Source organism: Salvelinus alpinus, chromosome 22, assembly GCF_045679555.1.
Source record: "Salvelinus alpinus chromosome 22, SLU_Salpinus.1, whole genome shotgun sequence".
Lineage (NCBI taxonomy): Eukaryota > Metazoa > Chordata > Actinopteri > Salmoniformes > Salmonidae > Salvelinus > Salvelinus alpinus.
The window spans coordinates 17,987,875-18,000,982 of NC_092107.1; the positions used below are offsets into that span (position 1 = coordinate 17,987,875).

A 13,108-nucleotide genomic window follows, 5' to 3' on the forward strand; every position below is an offset into this window, starting at 1 on the left:
TGAAGAAATTTTTTTGGTACCCTTCCCCAGATCTGTGCTCCGACACAATCCTTTCTCGGAGCTCTACGGACAATTCCTTCGACCTCATGGTTTGGTTTTTGCTCTGACATGCACTGTCAACTGTGGGACCTTATGTAGACAGGTGTGTGCCTTTCCAAATCAATTCAAAGTTTATTTGTCACGTGCGCCGAATACAACAGGTATTCCTTACAGTGAAATGCTTACTTACAGGCTCTAACCAAAAAGGTAATAGGTGTACAATAGGTAAGTAAAGAAATAAAACAACAGTAAAAAGACAGGCTATGTACAGTAGCGAGGCTATAAAAGTAGCGAGGCTACATACAGACACCGGTTAGTCAGGCTGATTGAGGTAGTATGTACATGTAGATATGGTTAATGTGACTATGCATTTATGATGAACAGAGAGTAGCAGTAGCGTTAAAGAGGGGTTGGCGGGTGGTGGGTGGCGGGACCCAATGCAGATAGCCCGGTTAGCCAATGTGCGGGAGCACTGGTTGGTCGGCCCAATTGAGGTAGTATGTACATGAATGTCCAATCAACTGAATTTACCACAGGTGGACTCCAATCAAGTTTTAGAAACATCTCAAGGAGGATCAATAGAAACAGGATGCACCTGAGCTCAATTTAGAGTCTCATAGGAAAAGGTCTAAATACTTACGTAAATAATGCATTTGTTTTTTATTTTTATACATTTGCAAAAATGTATAAAAAACTGTTTTTGCTTTGTCATTATAGGGTATTGTGTGTAGGTTGCTGATAATTGTTATATTTCATCCATTTTAGAATGAGGCCGTAACATAACAAAATGTGGAAAAAGTCAAGGGGTCTGAATACTTTCCCAAGGCACTGTAGATTGTCTTTTATGACGTCTGACTTATTGATATTCCAGATGGCATCGGACATGTTTTCTCCTTTCACAATACTTCGGAGGTCTTCTAAATCGGACAGTTGGACACCATCAGTCAACAACAGTCAAATCTGAAAACAGAAAGGATGTTTCATCTTGCGCTGTAAATCTTTTTCATTTTTTTCCGCTGTGACCGACACTTGGATTCAGGATTCCTATCTGAAAAGGCCTAGCTATACAGTATATCCCAAAGGTAGATTTTACAGCTAAGTATAAGTACTGCCTTGTCTCTACCATACTGCTCATCACCATTACCAAAGGCTGGACACAATGTAATGGCTCCTTCTGAGAGAGACAAAAACAACAGCTTTGTGTCAAACTATCAGTGCAGCTCCCAGGAACCATTGTAAGAAGACTTTCTCTTCTTGCAATTCTCCTCCATTTATAATAGACTCCGCACCAAAAACACTGATATGACTACCAACTGTTCAGTTGTAATAGGGATATATTGATGGATTGTCCTAGATAATATTGGAGAGTTTTTAGGAGTTATTTTTTCTTCTTCAGGAGAACCAAAGAGCTATTCCTATAAAGGGACACGATTGTCAATGATCATCCACCACAACCCAGCACATTCTTGAAACAGAGAGGGTGTGATGAGGGTGACGAACACAATGCTCCTCAACACACATTTACATAGTGTTTTCACCTTTGACCTCACACGGAGTGTCACCAGTATTCATTTTAGACTCAATGGGAGATAGGATTCATTCAATCCCTCACACACTCCACACGGGGTAAAAGATAGCATATCTCTCTGCAAACGCATAGAAACACAGATACACAGCATGTTTTTGTTAAGATTTCACATTTATTTCGATCTCTGTTGCTTTTATAAACAGTCCTCGACAGTATCAGACAGCGAGTGAAACACTTCCGTCTCATTCTGTACCATTTAGGGTGTTTTGTGACGGATACAGACCAAAATGTACACAAAAAAAACATTGTTAGACAAAATATACATTTCATTTCTTATACATTTGTTTGTAGGGTTGATCAGTGGCTGTGCATTTTATAGTTGATGCCCCAAATAAAGGGTTACACACAGAGAGCATACAGACAGGCTTCTGAAAAATAAGAAGCAAATACAATTGGTTTCGTTGGCGATTCGCCCTGTTATCATAAGCCTGCTGGAGAGGAGAACGAGAGCCAGTGAACTCAATATTTGGGCTTATAGTACTGTAATTACAAAAATGTAGTGATCAACAGTGGAGTGAAAACCTTGCGACTCTCACGGAAGGGTGAAAATCAAACGTTTCAAATGACAAAGAGAGACAGACACTGTGCAGTCTAAAGGCCATTCGCATGGCATCATTGGCACGACACCAAAAACGTATTTGGGCTAAGCGTGATAAGTGCAATTTACAGTGGCACCACTCCATGACCTTGTGTTCCTCAATCTAATCTCCTCACTCCGACAGAGTGAGACAACGCTCTCAGCAGCTTACAGACTCCCATCAGTTGAGGAGTGGCTATTGGATGGAAACCGCCGAGTTCTCCGGGTTGGAGCAGGTTGAGTGGAGATCAATGAGGGTGTGTATCGTTGAGAGCGCTCTTAAAGGTCTGACCATTAATGTGTATTGATGAGGAGCACTTTTCTGTCTGGGGAGCCCAGTCCCTCACTGTGTGGTCTGCTAACAGTGGCAGCAGCTGTATCAACAGACACAGTGTAACGCTGCAGCAGACAGACAGACACAACCTGGGCTAGAGACCTCAGTTGGTCATGTGGTTAAACACGGACACACATAAATACGCACACATAAACACACGCACACACACACCAGGCTTAACCCTCCACCCCCTGGCTTAATGGCAATGACAGAGTGACCACCACCAGAGGACCATGGGGCCAGGTCATGCTGCTGACAGTGATGACTAGGGCCAGGTGGAAAAGTCCCTTATCAATACCTCTAAAGTCTTGTCTGTAAATGCAATTGATACGATTGTAGATGTGAACGTATTGTAGCTGTATTCGTATAGTAGCACCGTTCGAGTTGAATTCCACGTTAATCCCTCGGTTTGTTTCCGTCTAGCTCTACCAATGAGATCTATCGGCTGTTTGATTACAGAGTCATGTGGACGGCATAAAAGATGTGAACATATATAAGGTATGACGACGGGGGGAATACATACTCTATGCAGCACAGCATGATAAAGTTTTTTAAAAATTTTTTAAAGGGTGGCGTATAAGAGTACATCCCAGTCTTTTCCCCTCCCCACCCATCAGTTCATATAAAAGTCATTATTGCGCCGAGTTCAACTCGCTCTTTGCTCCATTGTATTGTCAATCACGTTGATGGTTTTACCCCTTGATCTTCTGTGACAGCACTCTGCTCAAAGGTTAGAGTTCAGACCAGCTCAAGCAGACAGGGAGTGGTTGGAGCACAGTCCTGTCAGTCTCTTTGCAATCAACCAATCAGTGGATCTCCTCCAACTTGAGACACTCTCACTCCCCAGTCCACCCCCTCACTCCACTAAGCCGTAGGTCCTTGGTCATTCATTTTGACTAGGGTCGCAAAATTCCCTGAACTTTGAATAAATTCCCAGGTTTTCCTGAAGTTCTAGTTGGCAGATTCTGGATTCCCTGCTTATTCCCTTCTGATTTCGGGAATCGTCCAACTGGGATTTCGGGAAAACCAGGGAATTTATTGAAAGTTCCCGGTATTTTGCAACCCTAATTTTGAAAAAACGTGGGGTCATCTGAGAGGAGCTAAGACAGAAGTCCTTCAATCCGTATGAACAACATAGGCTCATCTGAACACGTTTCCAGTCCCAGTTTCATAGTCCTAGTCAATATCCCTCTCCTCTTCTCTTTCTACTGGACACAGACGTATTTCTTCCACCACGACTTGGACAGTGTCTTCATCTTATCGGCCGTGCTGCGCACCTTCCTCTCCCGCCGCGCCCTCCTATCGGCGTGCTTCATCCCCACGGCGATGGCCGCGTCAAACACCTCCTTCAGGTTCTTCTGGGTGAGCGCCGAGCACTCCACGTACGCCACGGCGCCCACTTTGTCCGCCAGGGCGCGGGCGTCCACCTCGGCCACCGGCCTCTCCCTCCGCCGGGCCAGCTCGATCAGCACCTTGACGTCCTCGCGCAGGTCACACTGGGTTCCCACTAGCAGCATGGGCGTGAGTGGGCAGCGCCGGCGGATCTCTGGGACCCACTTCTCCCAGACGTTCTGGAAGGAGGCAGGGCTGACCACGCTGAAGCAGAGGAGCAGGGCGTCGGTGCGCGAGTAGCAGAAGTGACGGAGCTTATCGAATTCATCCTGAGGAGAGAGAGAGAGAGATAAGGGACACGGGGGCGTTAGTGAGAGGTTGGCATTCAGCAGTAACAACACAGGGCCAGTCCCATTATATATGAACCCAAAGAAATGGTGAACTGAGTATCTTGAAAGTGGTTGACTTGGTATAAACATTGTAACACGTATAGAAGGGGAAAAAAGCATATGGGACAAGATGTTAAGGAAACTATATTTCCAAAATAATTTGTGTTTATAGAAGACAGGTGAAGAGGGAGAGTGGATAGACCAGCAGTGAGGATAAGTTCACTTCTAAAGTATTATTTAAAAATACAAATTCTGCTGGATACTATACTTCATTGTCTTGACGTTTTGCGGCTCCGAGCACAGATGATGTTATATAAAATCCATCAAGCTCTTACAAACATTTTCCAAAGCACCTAATCCCTAGGTAGTTGAGTTTTACCAACTCTAGTGTGTGATGTATTTCACTTCAAGGTTCACACACAAACAAACCAGTTTCACACCAACACATTTCAGTAATCGCTTTATAGGTCAATGCAAAACAAGCAGGCAGAATGTCAGTAGAAATAAATGGTGGTGATAATCTTTCCATAACAATCCTTGTGAGAGAAGTCTGTTTATGTTGAGCAGTAACCTCCTCTTTTATATCACACTGATCTCCCAAATGAACACCGTGGAGCCACAGAGCCTTGGGTAACAAGGGCCTCCCACATCCTTGATTACACAGATTAAGGCTGGCAGAAACTTGACACAAATCCCTCTCTCTTTAACCCTTTTCAGAAGCCTGACAGGGAAAGGTACTTTTTTATATTCAGTAGCCTCTGAGTGGAATAGTCTTTTCCCACACTTTTCCTTTCCAAATCATACTTTCACCTTTAGTGTTTGCAAACTGAGGTGATGGCGCAGAGATATTGGCTAACATACAAAATGCATCAATCTTGCTGAGCGGGGAGTGACTTTGTTTAATTAACAAGGTCATTCTCAGGTAACCAGTTATAAAATGTCTGTAGCAAATTGAGTTACATAACCATGATGCATCTGCAAAAATCAACTGTCATTCTGCAAAAATCAACTATAATTCTGCAAAAATCAACTATAATTCTGAGGACTAAGATGTTTAGCTTTTGGAAACGTGTCTTATTTTCAATACATTCTTAATTTCCGCCTGATTTTTGAAACATTTTCACCCCAATTTCACATTACCGAAATGCAGCCGGATTAAATTTTTGGGTAATGTTATTTAAAACGTTATTTAGAAAAACCTAACTTATTTGAATAAAACAAAATATGTTGCTGTAGTTTGTCAATAAATCATAAAAATGGTATACTAGTTGAAGTTTACATTAAAGTATAATATTTATTACGTGCAAACAGTGTCTCATTACCGTACCACTTTTTCAAGTTCCTGTAAAAACTACAATCCGTTTTTAAATAAAGTTTTATTCACCCATGGTGGATCATCTAGAGGAGTGGTCCTTAGCTGAGCACAAGTTAATGTATTCGCTTATATGCTTTCAGAAAAGGTTATTATTCTCAAACACCCCCTTCATCCTACTTGGCTTTCCCATTATCGAAACGGTTAAGGACCTCAAATTGGGGAAAAGGGAGATTTAATTTTATAATAATTGTATAATTTCATTATATATATATTTTTTTCAGTGTTATATTTAACTAACCTTTATTTTCATTAAGGAAGCAATGTAAAAAAAATATTAGAAATATAGATTTGCTTATTACTTATTGGAACTACGAAAACTGTTACGGTAATGAGAATTTTGTGAATTGGTTGGTAAAATGCATATCTGATCAAAAAACATAATAATTATGCAATAGATAAGTACAGATCCTCATCTCAGTGATTCAGAAGGCATTTCGTGAAGAAAAAAAATAAAATATTTTTCTACTGTTTTGTGAGAATGACCTAACAGCCATGGCAGCAGTTGCTATCGTTTATCTCAGGCGTTCTCCGGGTGCGGTATCTGTTCTCCTGCTATAAAAGTGCATATATGTACAGTAAGTGTTTGTTGACTTTGCATGTGTTTGCCCCAGCTCTCTGTGGCTGTGAGAGTGGAGGATTTAGAAGTTGTGTACAAAGTAAACACATCCATTCAGCTCGAAGACGACTGTGAGGAGTTCACTACAGTGCATGTATTCTGGGAAGTGTTTGGGCCTTGTGTTCATTCCAATGGTTGTGAACTCTACACTCAACCAAACACAGTCAAGTCTTCTTAGGAAAAACACCTTGGATGATGTGATTGTGTTTACAGTACTGGCAGTGCCCTGCGGTGCTAGTGAACTTCACTTATATATATATATAGGGAAGGGCACTCAACTTGTACTGCACTGACTCAGATGACTGATGATTGGCTAAAATAAACGGCTAATAAGATGATAGTTGGAGCTGTATTGTTAGATTTTAGTGCAGCCTTTGGTGTTATTGATCATAATTTGTTATTGAAAAAAAACTCACTTGTTATGGCTTTACATCACCTGCTATGACATGGTCGGAGAGTTACTTATCCAATAGAACTCAGCGAGTATTCTTCAATGGAAGCTTCTCTAACATCAGATATATACAGTGCGGTATCCCTCAGGGCAGTTGACTTGGGCCACTGCTCTTCTCTATTTCTACAAATGATGTGCCACTTGTCTTACAAGAAGCTAAAATTACTATGTATGCTGATGATTGCACACTCTACACATCAGCACCTACAGCCAGTGAGCTCACTGAGACTCTTAATAAGGACTTACAGTCAGTGTCAGAATGGGTGATTAACAATAAACTGGTCTTAAATACATCTAAAACCAAAAGTAACACATTTGGTTCAAAGCATTCTCTTAGACCTAAACCTCAACTGGAGTGGGGCATAAACCTGAACTCCTAGGACTAACATTGGATGATCAGTTGTCATGGTCAAGTCATATTGACAAAATTGTAGTGAAGATGGGAAGAGGTATGTCTCTTATAAAAAGATGTTCTGCGTTTTTGACACAAAGATCAACTATACTAGTTGTTCAGGTTTTGATTCTTGTCCCATCTTGATTACTGTCCGGTAATATGGTCAGGTGAAGAAAAGAAGCTGCAGCTGGCTCAAAACAAAGCATCACTCCTTGCCCTTAACTGCACACACAGAACTAACAGTTGAAGTCGGAAGTTTACATACACTTATGTTGGAATCATTAAAACTCGTTTTTCAACCATTCCACAAATTTCTTGTTAATAAACTATAGTTTTGGCAAGTCGGTTAGGACATCTACTTTGTGCATGACAAGTCATTTTTCCAACAATTGTTTACAGATTATTTCACTTATAATTCATGGTATCGCAATTCCAGTGGGTCAGAAGTTTACATACAATTAGTTGACTGTTCCTTTAAACAGATTGGAACATTCCCGAGAATGTTGTCATGGCTTTAGAAGCTTCTGATAGGCTAATTGACATCATTTGAGTCAATTGGAGGTGTACCTGTCGATGTTTTACAAGGTCTACCTTCAAACTCAGTGCATCTTTGCTTGACATCATAGGAAAATCAAAAGAAATCAGCCAAGACATTAGAAAACAAATTGTAGACCGCCACAAGTCTGGTTCATCCTTGGGAGCAATTTCCAAATGCCTGAAGGTACCACGTTCATCTGTACAAACAATAGTACGCAAGTATAAACACCATGGGACCATGCAGCCGTCATACCGCTCAGGAAGGAAACGCGTTCTGTCTCCTAGAGATAAATGTACTTTGGTGTGAAAAGTGCAAATCAATCCCAGAACAACAGCAAAGGACCTTGTGAAGATGCTGGAGGAAACAGGTACAAAAGTATCTATATCCACAGTAAAACAAGTCCTACATCGACATAACCTGAAAGGCCGCTGAGCAAGGAAGATGCCACGCCATAAAAAAGCCAGACTACGGTTTGCAACTGCACATGGGGACAAAGATCGTACATTTTGGAGAAATGTCCTCTGGTCTGATGAAACAAAAATAGAACTGTTTGGTCATAATGACCATCGTTATGTTTGGAATAAAAAAGGAGAGGCTTGCAAGCCGAAGAACACCATCCCAACCGTGAAGCACGGGGGTGGCAGCATCATGTTGTGGGGGTGCTTTGCTGCAGGAGGGACTGGTGCACTTCACAAAATAGATGGCATAATGAGGAAGGAAAATTATGTGGATATATTGAAGCAACATCTCAAGACATGAGTCAGGAAGTTAAATCTTGGTCACAAATGGGTCTTCCAAATGGACAATGACCCCAAGCATACTTCCAAAGTTGTGGCAAAATGGCTTAAGGACAACAAAGTCAAGGTATCAATTCTATAGAAAATTTGTTCGGCAAAACTGAAAAAGCGTGTGCGAGCAAGGAGGTCTACAAACCTGACTCAGTTACACCAGCTCTGTCAGGAGGAATGGGTCATAAATCACCCAACTTATTGTGGGAAGCTTGTGGAAGGCTACCCAAAATGATCCTAACTGACCTAAGACAGGGAATTTTTACGAGGATTAAACGTCAGGAATTTTGAAAAACTGAATTTAAATGTATTTGGCTAAGGTATATGTAAACTTCTGACTTCAACTGTACATGAACAACATGCATGATAGTCTTTCATGGTTGAGGGTTGAGGAGACATTGACTAATTCTCTGCTAGTCTTTTTAAGAAACATTTGTGTGTTGAAAATGCCTAGCCACTATTTGCATACACTTCAAACAGACATACATACCCCACCAGACACGCCACTATGTGATTCTTCACGGTACCCAAACCAAAACCAGATTTAATGCGTCACTCATGTCATCGTGGAATGCTCTGCCACAAGAGGTTACTCAGGCAAAAAGCTAATTTAGCTTAAAAAAACTCCTCTTTATAAAGATCATATTTAACTGTACTGTATGTAAGAATATGCATATATTAAGTGTGTACATAGTATATTTGTTGTCTCTTGGTGTCTCTCCTACAAAAATATATATATTTTGAATTTAATGTAATATCTTACGTTGTTCTTGTCTTTTACTGTTCTGTACTTTGTCATGTATTCATAGGTTTTACGTGGACCCCAGGAAGAGTAGCTGCTGCATGTGCAGTAGCTAACGGGAATCCTAATCAACTAAACTATGCTCTCTGGGCTGGGTTGTAGCTATAGAATGAAATTACGACACCACCCATGCCCAGAGAGAAAACACCAGAGCTTTCACAACCTGTTCTCTTTCTAGAACAATCTAACCATGCTAAAAAGGCTTAGCATGACGCTCAGAGCTCAGGCGCACGACTCTCAGTTACACCAACCGTGCCTGCCTATCTATGCCTGCACAACTACAGAGAAAGGGGGTGTGGGGAAAAGAGGAAGAGAGCAGAACGAGATTTTAAAAAACATGCATTAACAGCTACTTTCTGCGATTGAGTCGTCTCCCTCCCACCTAGCGGTTGCCACACAATGTAGCTTCAACCCAGATCTGTTCTGATGAGTTCCCGCCGTTCTAACGCCTCTAACCTTTCCCAAATCCCCCCTCCCAACCCCCATCCCCAAAAGCTATGCCAATGGATTTGCCTGGTTCCCACTTCAGATGTAGAGTGGCATCAAAGCCCAGGAATTCATTTCTCTCTAGGGGGGGGTGTTAGAGAGATATACTCAGGAGAACCAGCGGGCCCCACAGCTGCCACAGAGTAGTGGTAGAGCCTGGGAAATAAGACGGTGGCTCAGAATGCTGCCTTGGGCAATACCCACCAGCAAAGACGACATGCAAGACAAAAGCCAACACCGTCTCGGACTCTAAAATCATGTAACATGTATGAGAACCAAGCAGAAGAAGGAGAACGGCCGTTGGGGAAGTTCAGTGGTGCTCGGCATCATTTTTCCTCTGGGCATTACATGCCTGTGACAGAGAGCGGCGAACTCAGCGATGCAGCACCAATAGGTCGAAGCATACTATGTGGAAGCACTGTATGTAGTATGTGGAGTGTTGCTCTGCTGCACGTCGATATGAGGCTATGGTTCTCACCTGTCCAGCAGTGTCACAGAGCTGTAGCCTCACAGGGTGTCCGTCCACCTGCACCACCGCTGTTGGGAGAGAGAGAGAGAGAGAGAGAGAGAGAGAGAGAGAGAGAGAGAGAGAGAGAGAGAGAGAGAGAGAGAGAGAGAGAGAGAGAGAGAGAGAGAGAGAGAGAGAGAGAGAGAGAGAGAGAGAGAGAGAGAGAGAGAGAGAGAGAGAGAGAGAGAGAGAGAGAGAGAAAATCAGCAGGGCTATAGTCCCATCTGCCTCCACATTGCTCCACCTGACACTTTAAACAAACATACACACACACAGAAAGGAAGAGACCCCTGACAGACGAGAGGCCAGCCCACCAAAATATCCTCTGGGAAAAACCAAGGCAAGCCAGTTTGACGTACTTCATACCCCCTGGACAGAGTGAACAGAAAGCTCACACATCCCCCTAACTCAGAGTGGCGGTCTTGTCTCGCCCACCCACTCGCCCAGTTAAAGTAAAGGCAATAACTACTCTCTTTCATACCATATTCTGTTCTTTCAAGCTTTGAAAGCCATGCCAAGCTGTCTACAGAGGAAAACAAAGCGGATTTGTTTGTTTAGTGACTCTCCCAATAGCTCTCTCCAGATTGGAAGAGTGGTATGAGTCATGCCACTAGCAGTTTCATTATAGGCCATGTTTCAAAAGAGCCCAATGTGGTGAAGCTTATGGAAGTGTTTACAAGGCGCCCGGGGTATATGGTCACATCACCTGATCAAAGAGCAATGGGGACTAGTCCGCCGCAGCATCGGACTACTCCTCATTAAAACCCAGCGCCTATTGTGCAATCATTCCCAAATCCCTGACATATGATCTGCCTTGTATTCCACTCGGGCCCAAAACTCTCTGCCCTCCCTCTCTCTCCATCCCTTCCTCCCTCTAATTCCCTCTACCCCAAGTGTCACCTGTGGAATTGCATAACTGCCCAGAAATCAGCTTTCAAAAGAGGGCTCTGATTCCAGGAACGGATACATGACATCATCAAATGGGGCCCCCAACTGCACAATCCCTCTCTGTCATGAGGGAGAAAGACAATCTCTGCGCAGAGCCATTGCAACAGATGTGTCCATTCCATTATAGCAGACAGACGGCTTTCAGGTCAAGGCTGACAACAACGGCCAGAGTTGTGCAATCCAAAACCATGCCTGCCTGTGAGAAGCATGTTCAACAAGAATGTTCTGTTCATTTTAGGCCTTATAACTTGGATTTCTGAGGGCAGTGAGAGAGGGATGAATTAGTGTGTGTGTGTACGCCTATTAAAATATGCAATAGTCTCATTCAAAACCTTCCATAGCGGTTGGCATAAGTATACTTAGGTGTTGAGAATGATAGAATGGTTATAATAGATGTATATTCCTGATGAACGGATAAGTAAGGGCAGCTGTGTCGATCATTTTGAATGGCCATAAAGAGGGTGTCACATTTTCCCAATCAAGCCTTCCCTAGACTCCTATAGTTATCATGTCATGCAAGTTTAGATTAATTCAGACATTGTGTTTTGGTGGAGGTTTCCTGAGATCAAAGTTTACAGCGAAAACTTCAAAAGGAAGAATAGGCCTCTCCTGAGATAATGACGCGCCAACGTCAGTGTGTGCGGGCGTTGTCATCACTTGCCAACCGAGGTTAGTTTCAACAAGTATGCAGTTTAAGTTTTCAACCATTTCGGTACGTTAGACAAACATTTGCTGGTGGCTACGTTTTGGAAAATGGAATTCTGCCAACTGGAAATTACAACAGGCCCGGGCGTATAAAATGACCAAGGCGCATAATATGTGTGCAATAATACAAATATCTGCAGACAGACAGTCGCTGCTGTTAGCCTCGAGGGCAGCAAAATGACACAAGAAAAGTTAGGTAAGATTCGTTCCGCAGAATGGGTGGCTGCAAGAGAGATCCAGCGCATTTCCCCGTTACAATGTAACAGATGTTCACTATGGTCAATTAAGCCTTTGTTACAATGTAGCAATGTGCAATATATGGGTGTTGGCCCATAGTCAAAATCAAAACGCAGCAATGTGCAACAGAAAACATGTTTTATGTTTATTTTATCTGGCTGGGAAGATGCAGATTTGATGTCTGTAGGAGACAAATCTATCATTATTTTTGTCCAAGAATAGTGCCACAATAAATGGTTTTAACTGGCTCACCTGAAAAGTCATCAAACGCAGTGGGGACGTACTTCGTTGGATAGCCATTCGTTGTGTAGCTGACAACTAGGCTGGTCTTCCCAACCGCTCCATCGCCGAGTAGAACGCACTTCAACACCCGCTCCTGAGCCTGGAATGGCCGGGAAGTTTTGGGTTTGTGCGGTGGCACTGGAGGAGCCATGGTCTGGTTATAATCCATTGGAACTGGAGGTGACATTCAGCACTGGTTACGAACACCTTTTCCTTACTCCAGTAGGAGCAAATAAAGAGAGCACCATGAAAATGTGTTCCGTAGCATATAATATATTTGTCAATTAGACAGGTTGGTCTATAGCCGTTTTTTTTATTTGTTAGAATTCAAAGCAGTAGTCTTGTGCTCTCCAAATAACTAATAATCAGTCTTTGTAAAAAGTTGAAAACAGGCACTTCTCTCGGTTTTGAATACTCCAATCTGTTAGACATTGGAGGAGGAGGGTCTGCCTTATAACTTCCAGCATGATTTGACTATTCCCTCCCCTCCTCCACCACTGCGCTTTGAAAGGAAGCGAGTTGATGGGCACGCCTTCTGTCAGTGGCAAAATGAACATATTCCTGTTCTTGTAGGTTTATGTACTGCAGGGGTTCCCAATTACATTCAGCCGCGGGCACATTTTTCCTTGAGCGGATGGTCGGGGCCTGAACATAGTTATAAATAAATTGGGAACAGATTTCCTAAATTAAAGTAACTTTGTGCTGATTTAATGAGGATT

The 13,108-nt window shown here is 42.6% G+C and overlaps 1 protein-coding gene across 1 annotated transcript; it reads right to left on the reverse strand.

Moving 5' to 3' along the window:
• Window positions 1-1,719: 1,719 nt before the first annotated feature.
• LOC139549159 (rho-related GTP-binding protein RhoU-like) lies at window positions 1,720-12,811 on the reverse strand. The gene is made up of 3 exons (XM_071359318.1): window positions 12,360-12,811; window positions 10,188-10,246; window positions 1,720-4,199 (listed from the first exon to the last, which is right to left on the reverse strand). Exons 1-3 carry the CDS (start codon window positions 12,574-12,576, stop codon window positions 3,744-3,746), a joined length of 732 nt encoding a protein of 243 aa, XP_071215419.1. The 5' UTR covers window positions 12,577-12,811; the 3' UTR covers window positions 1,720-3,743.
• Window positions 12,812-13,108: the final 297 nt, after the last annotated feature.

What these genes read in the sequence shown, in the direction of transcription:
- LOC139549159 (XM_071359318.1), bottom strand. Translation starts at nt 12,576, where the DNA reads ATGTCACCTCCAGTTCCAATGGATTATAACCAGACCATGGCTCCTCCA. An exon ending in TGCGTTTGATGACTTTTCAG is followed by an intron (nt 10,247 to 12,359) that starts GTGAGCCAGTTA and finishes CTCTCCCAACAG; the next exon opens with CGGTGGTGCAGGTGGACGGA. An exon ending in TCTGTGACACTGCTGGACAG is followed by an intron (nt 4,200 to 10,187) that starts GTGAGAACCATA and finishes CTCTCTCCTCAG; the next exon opens with GATGAATTCGATAAGCTCCG.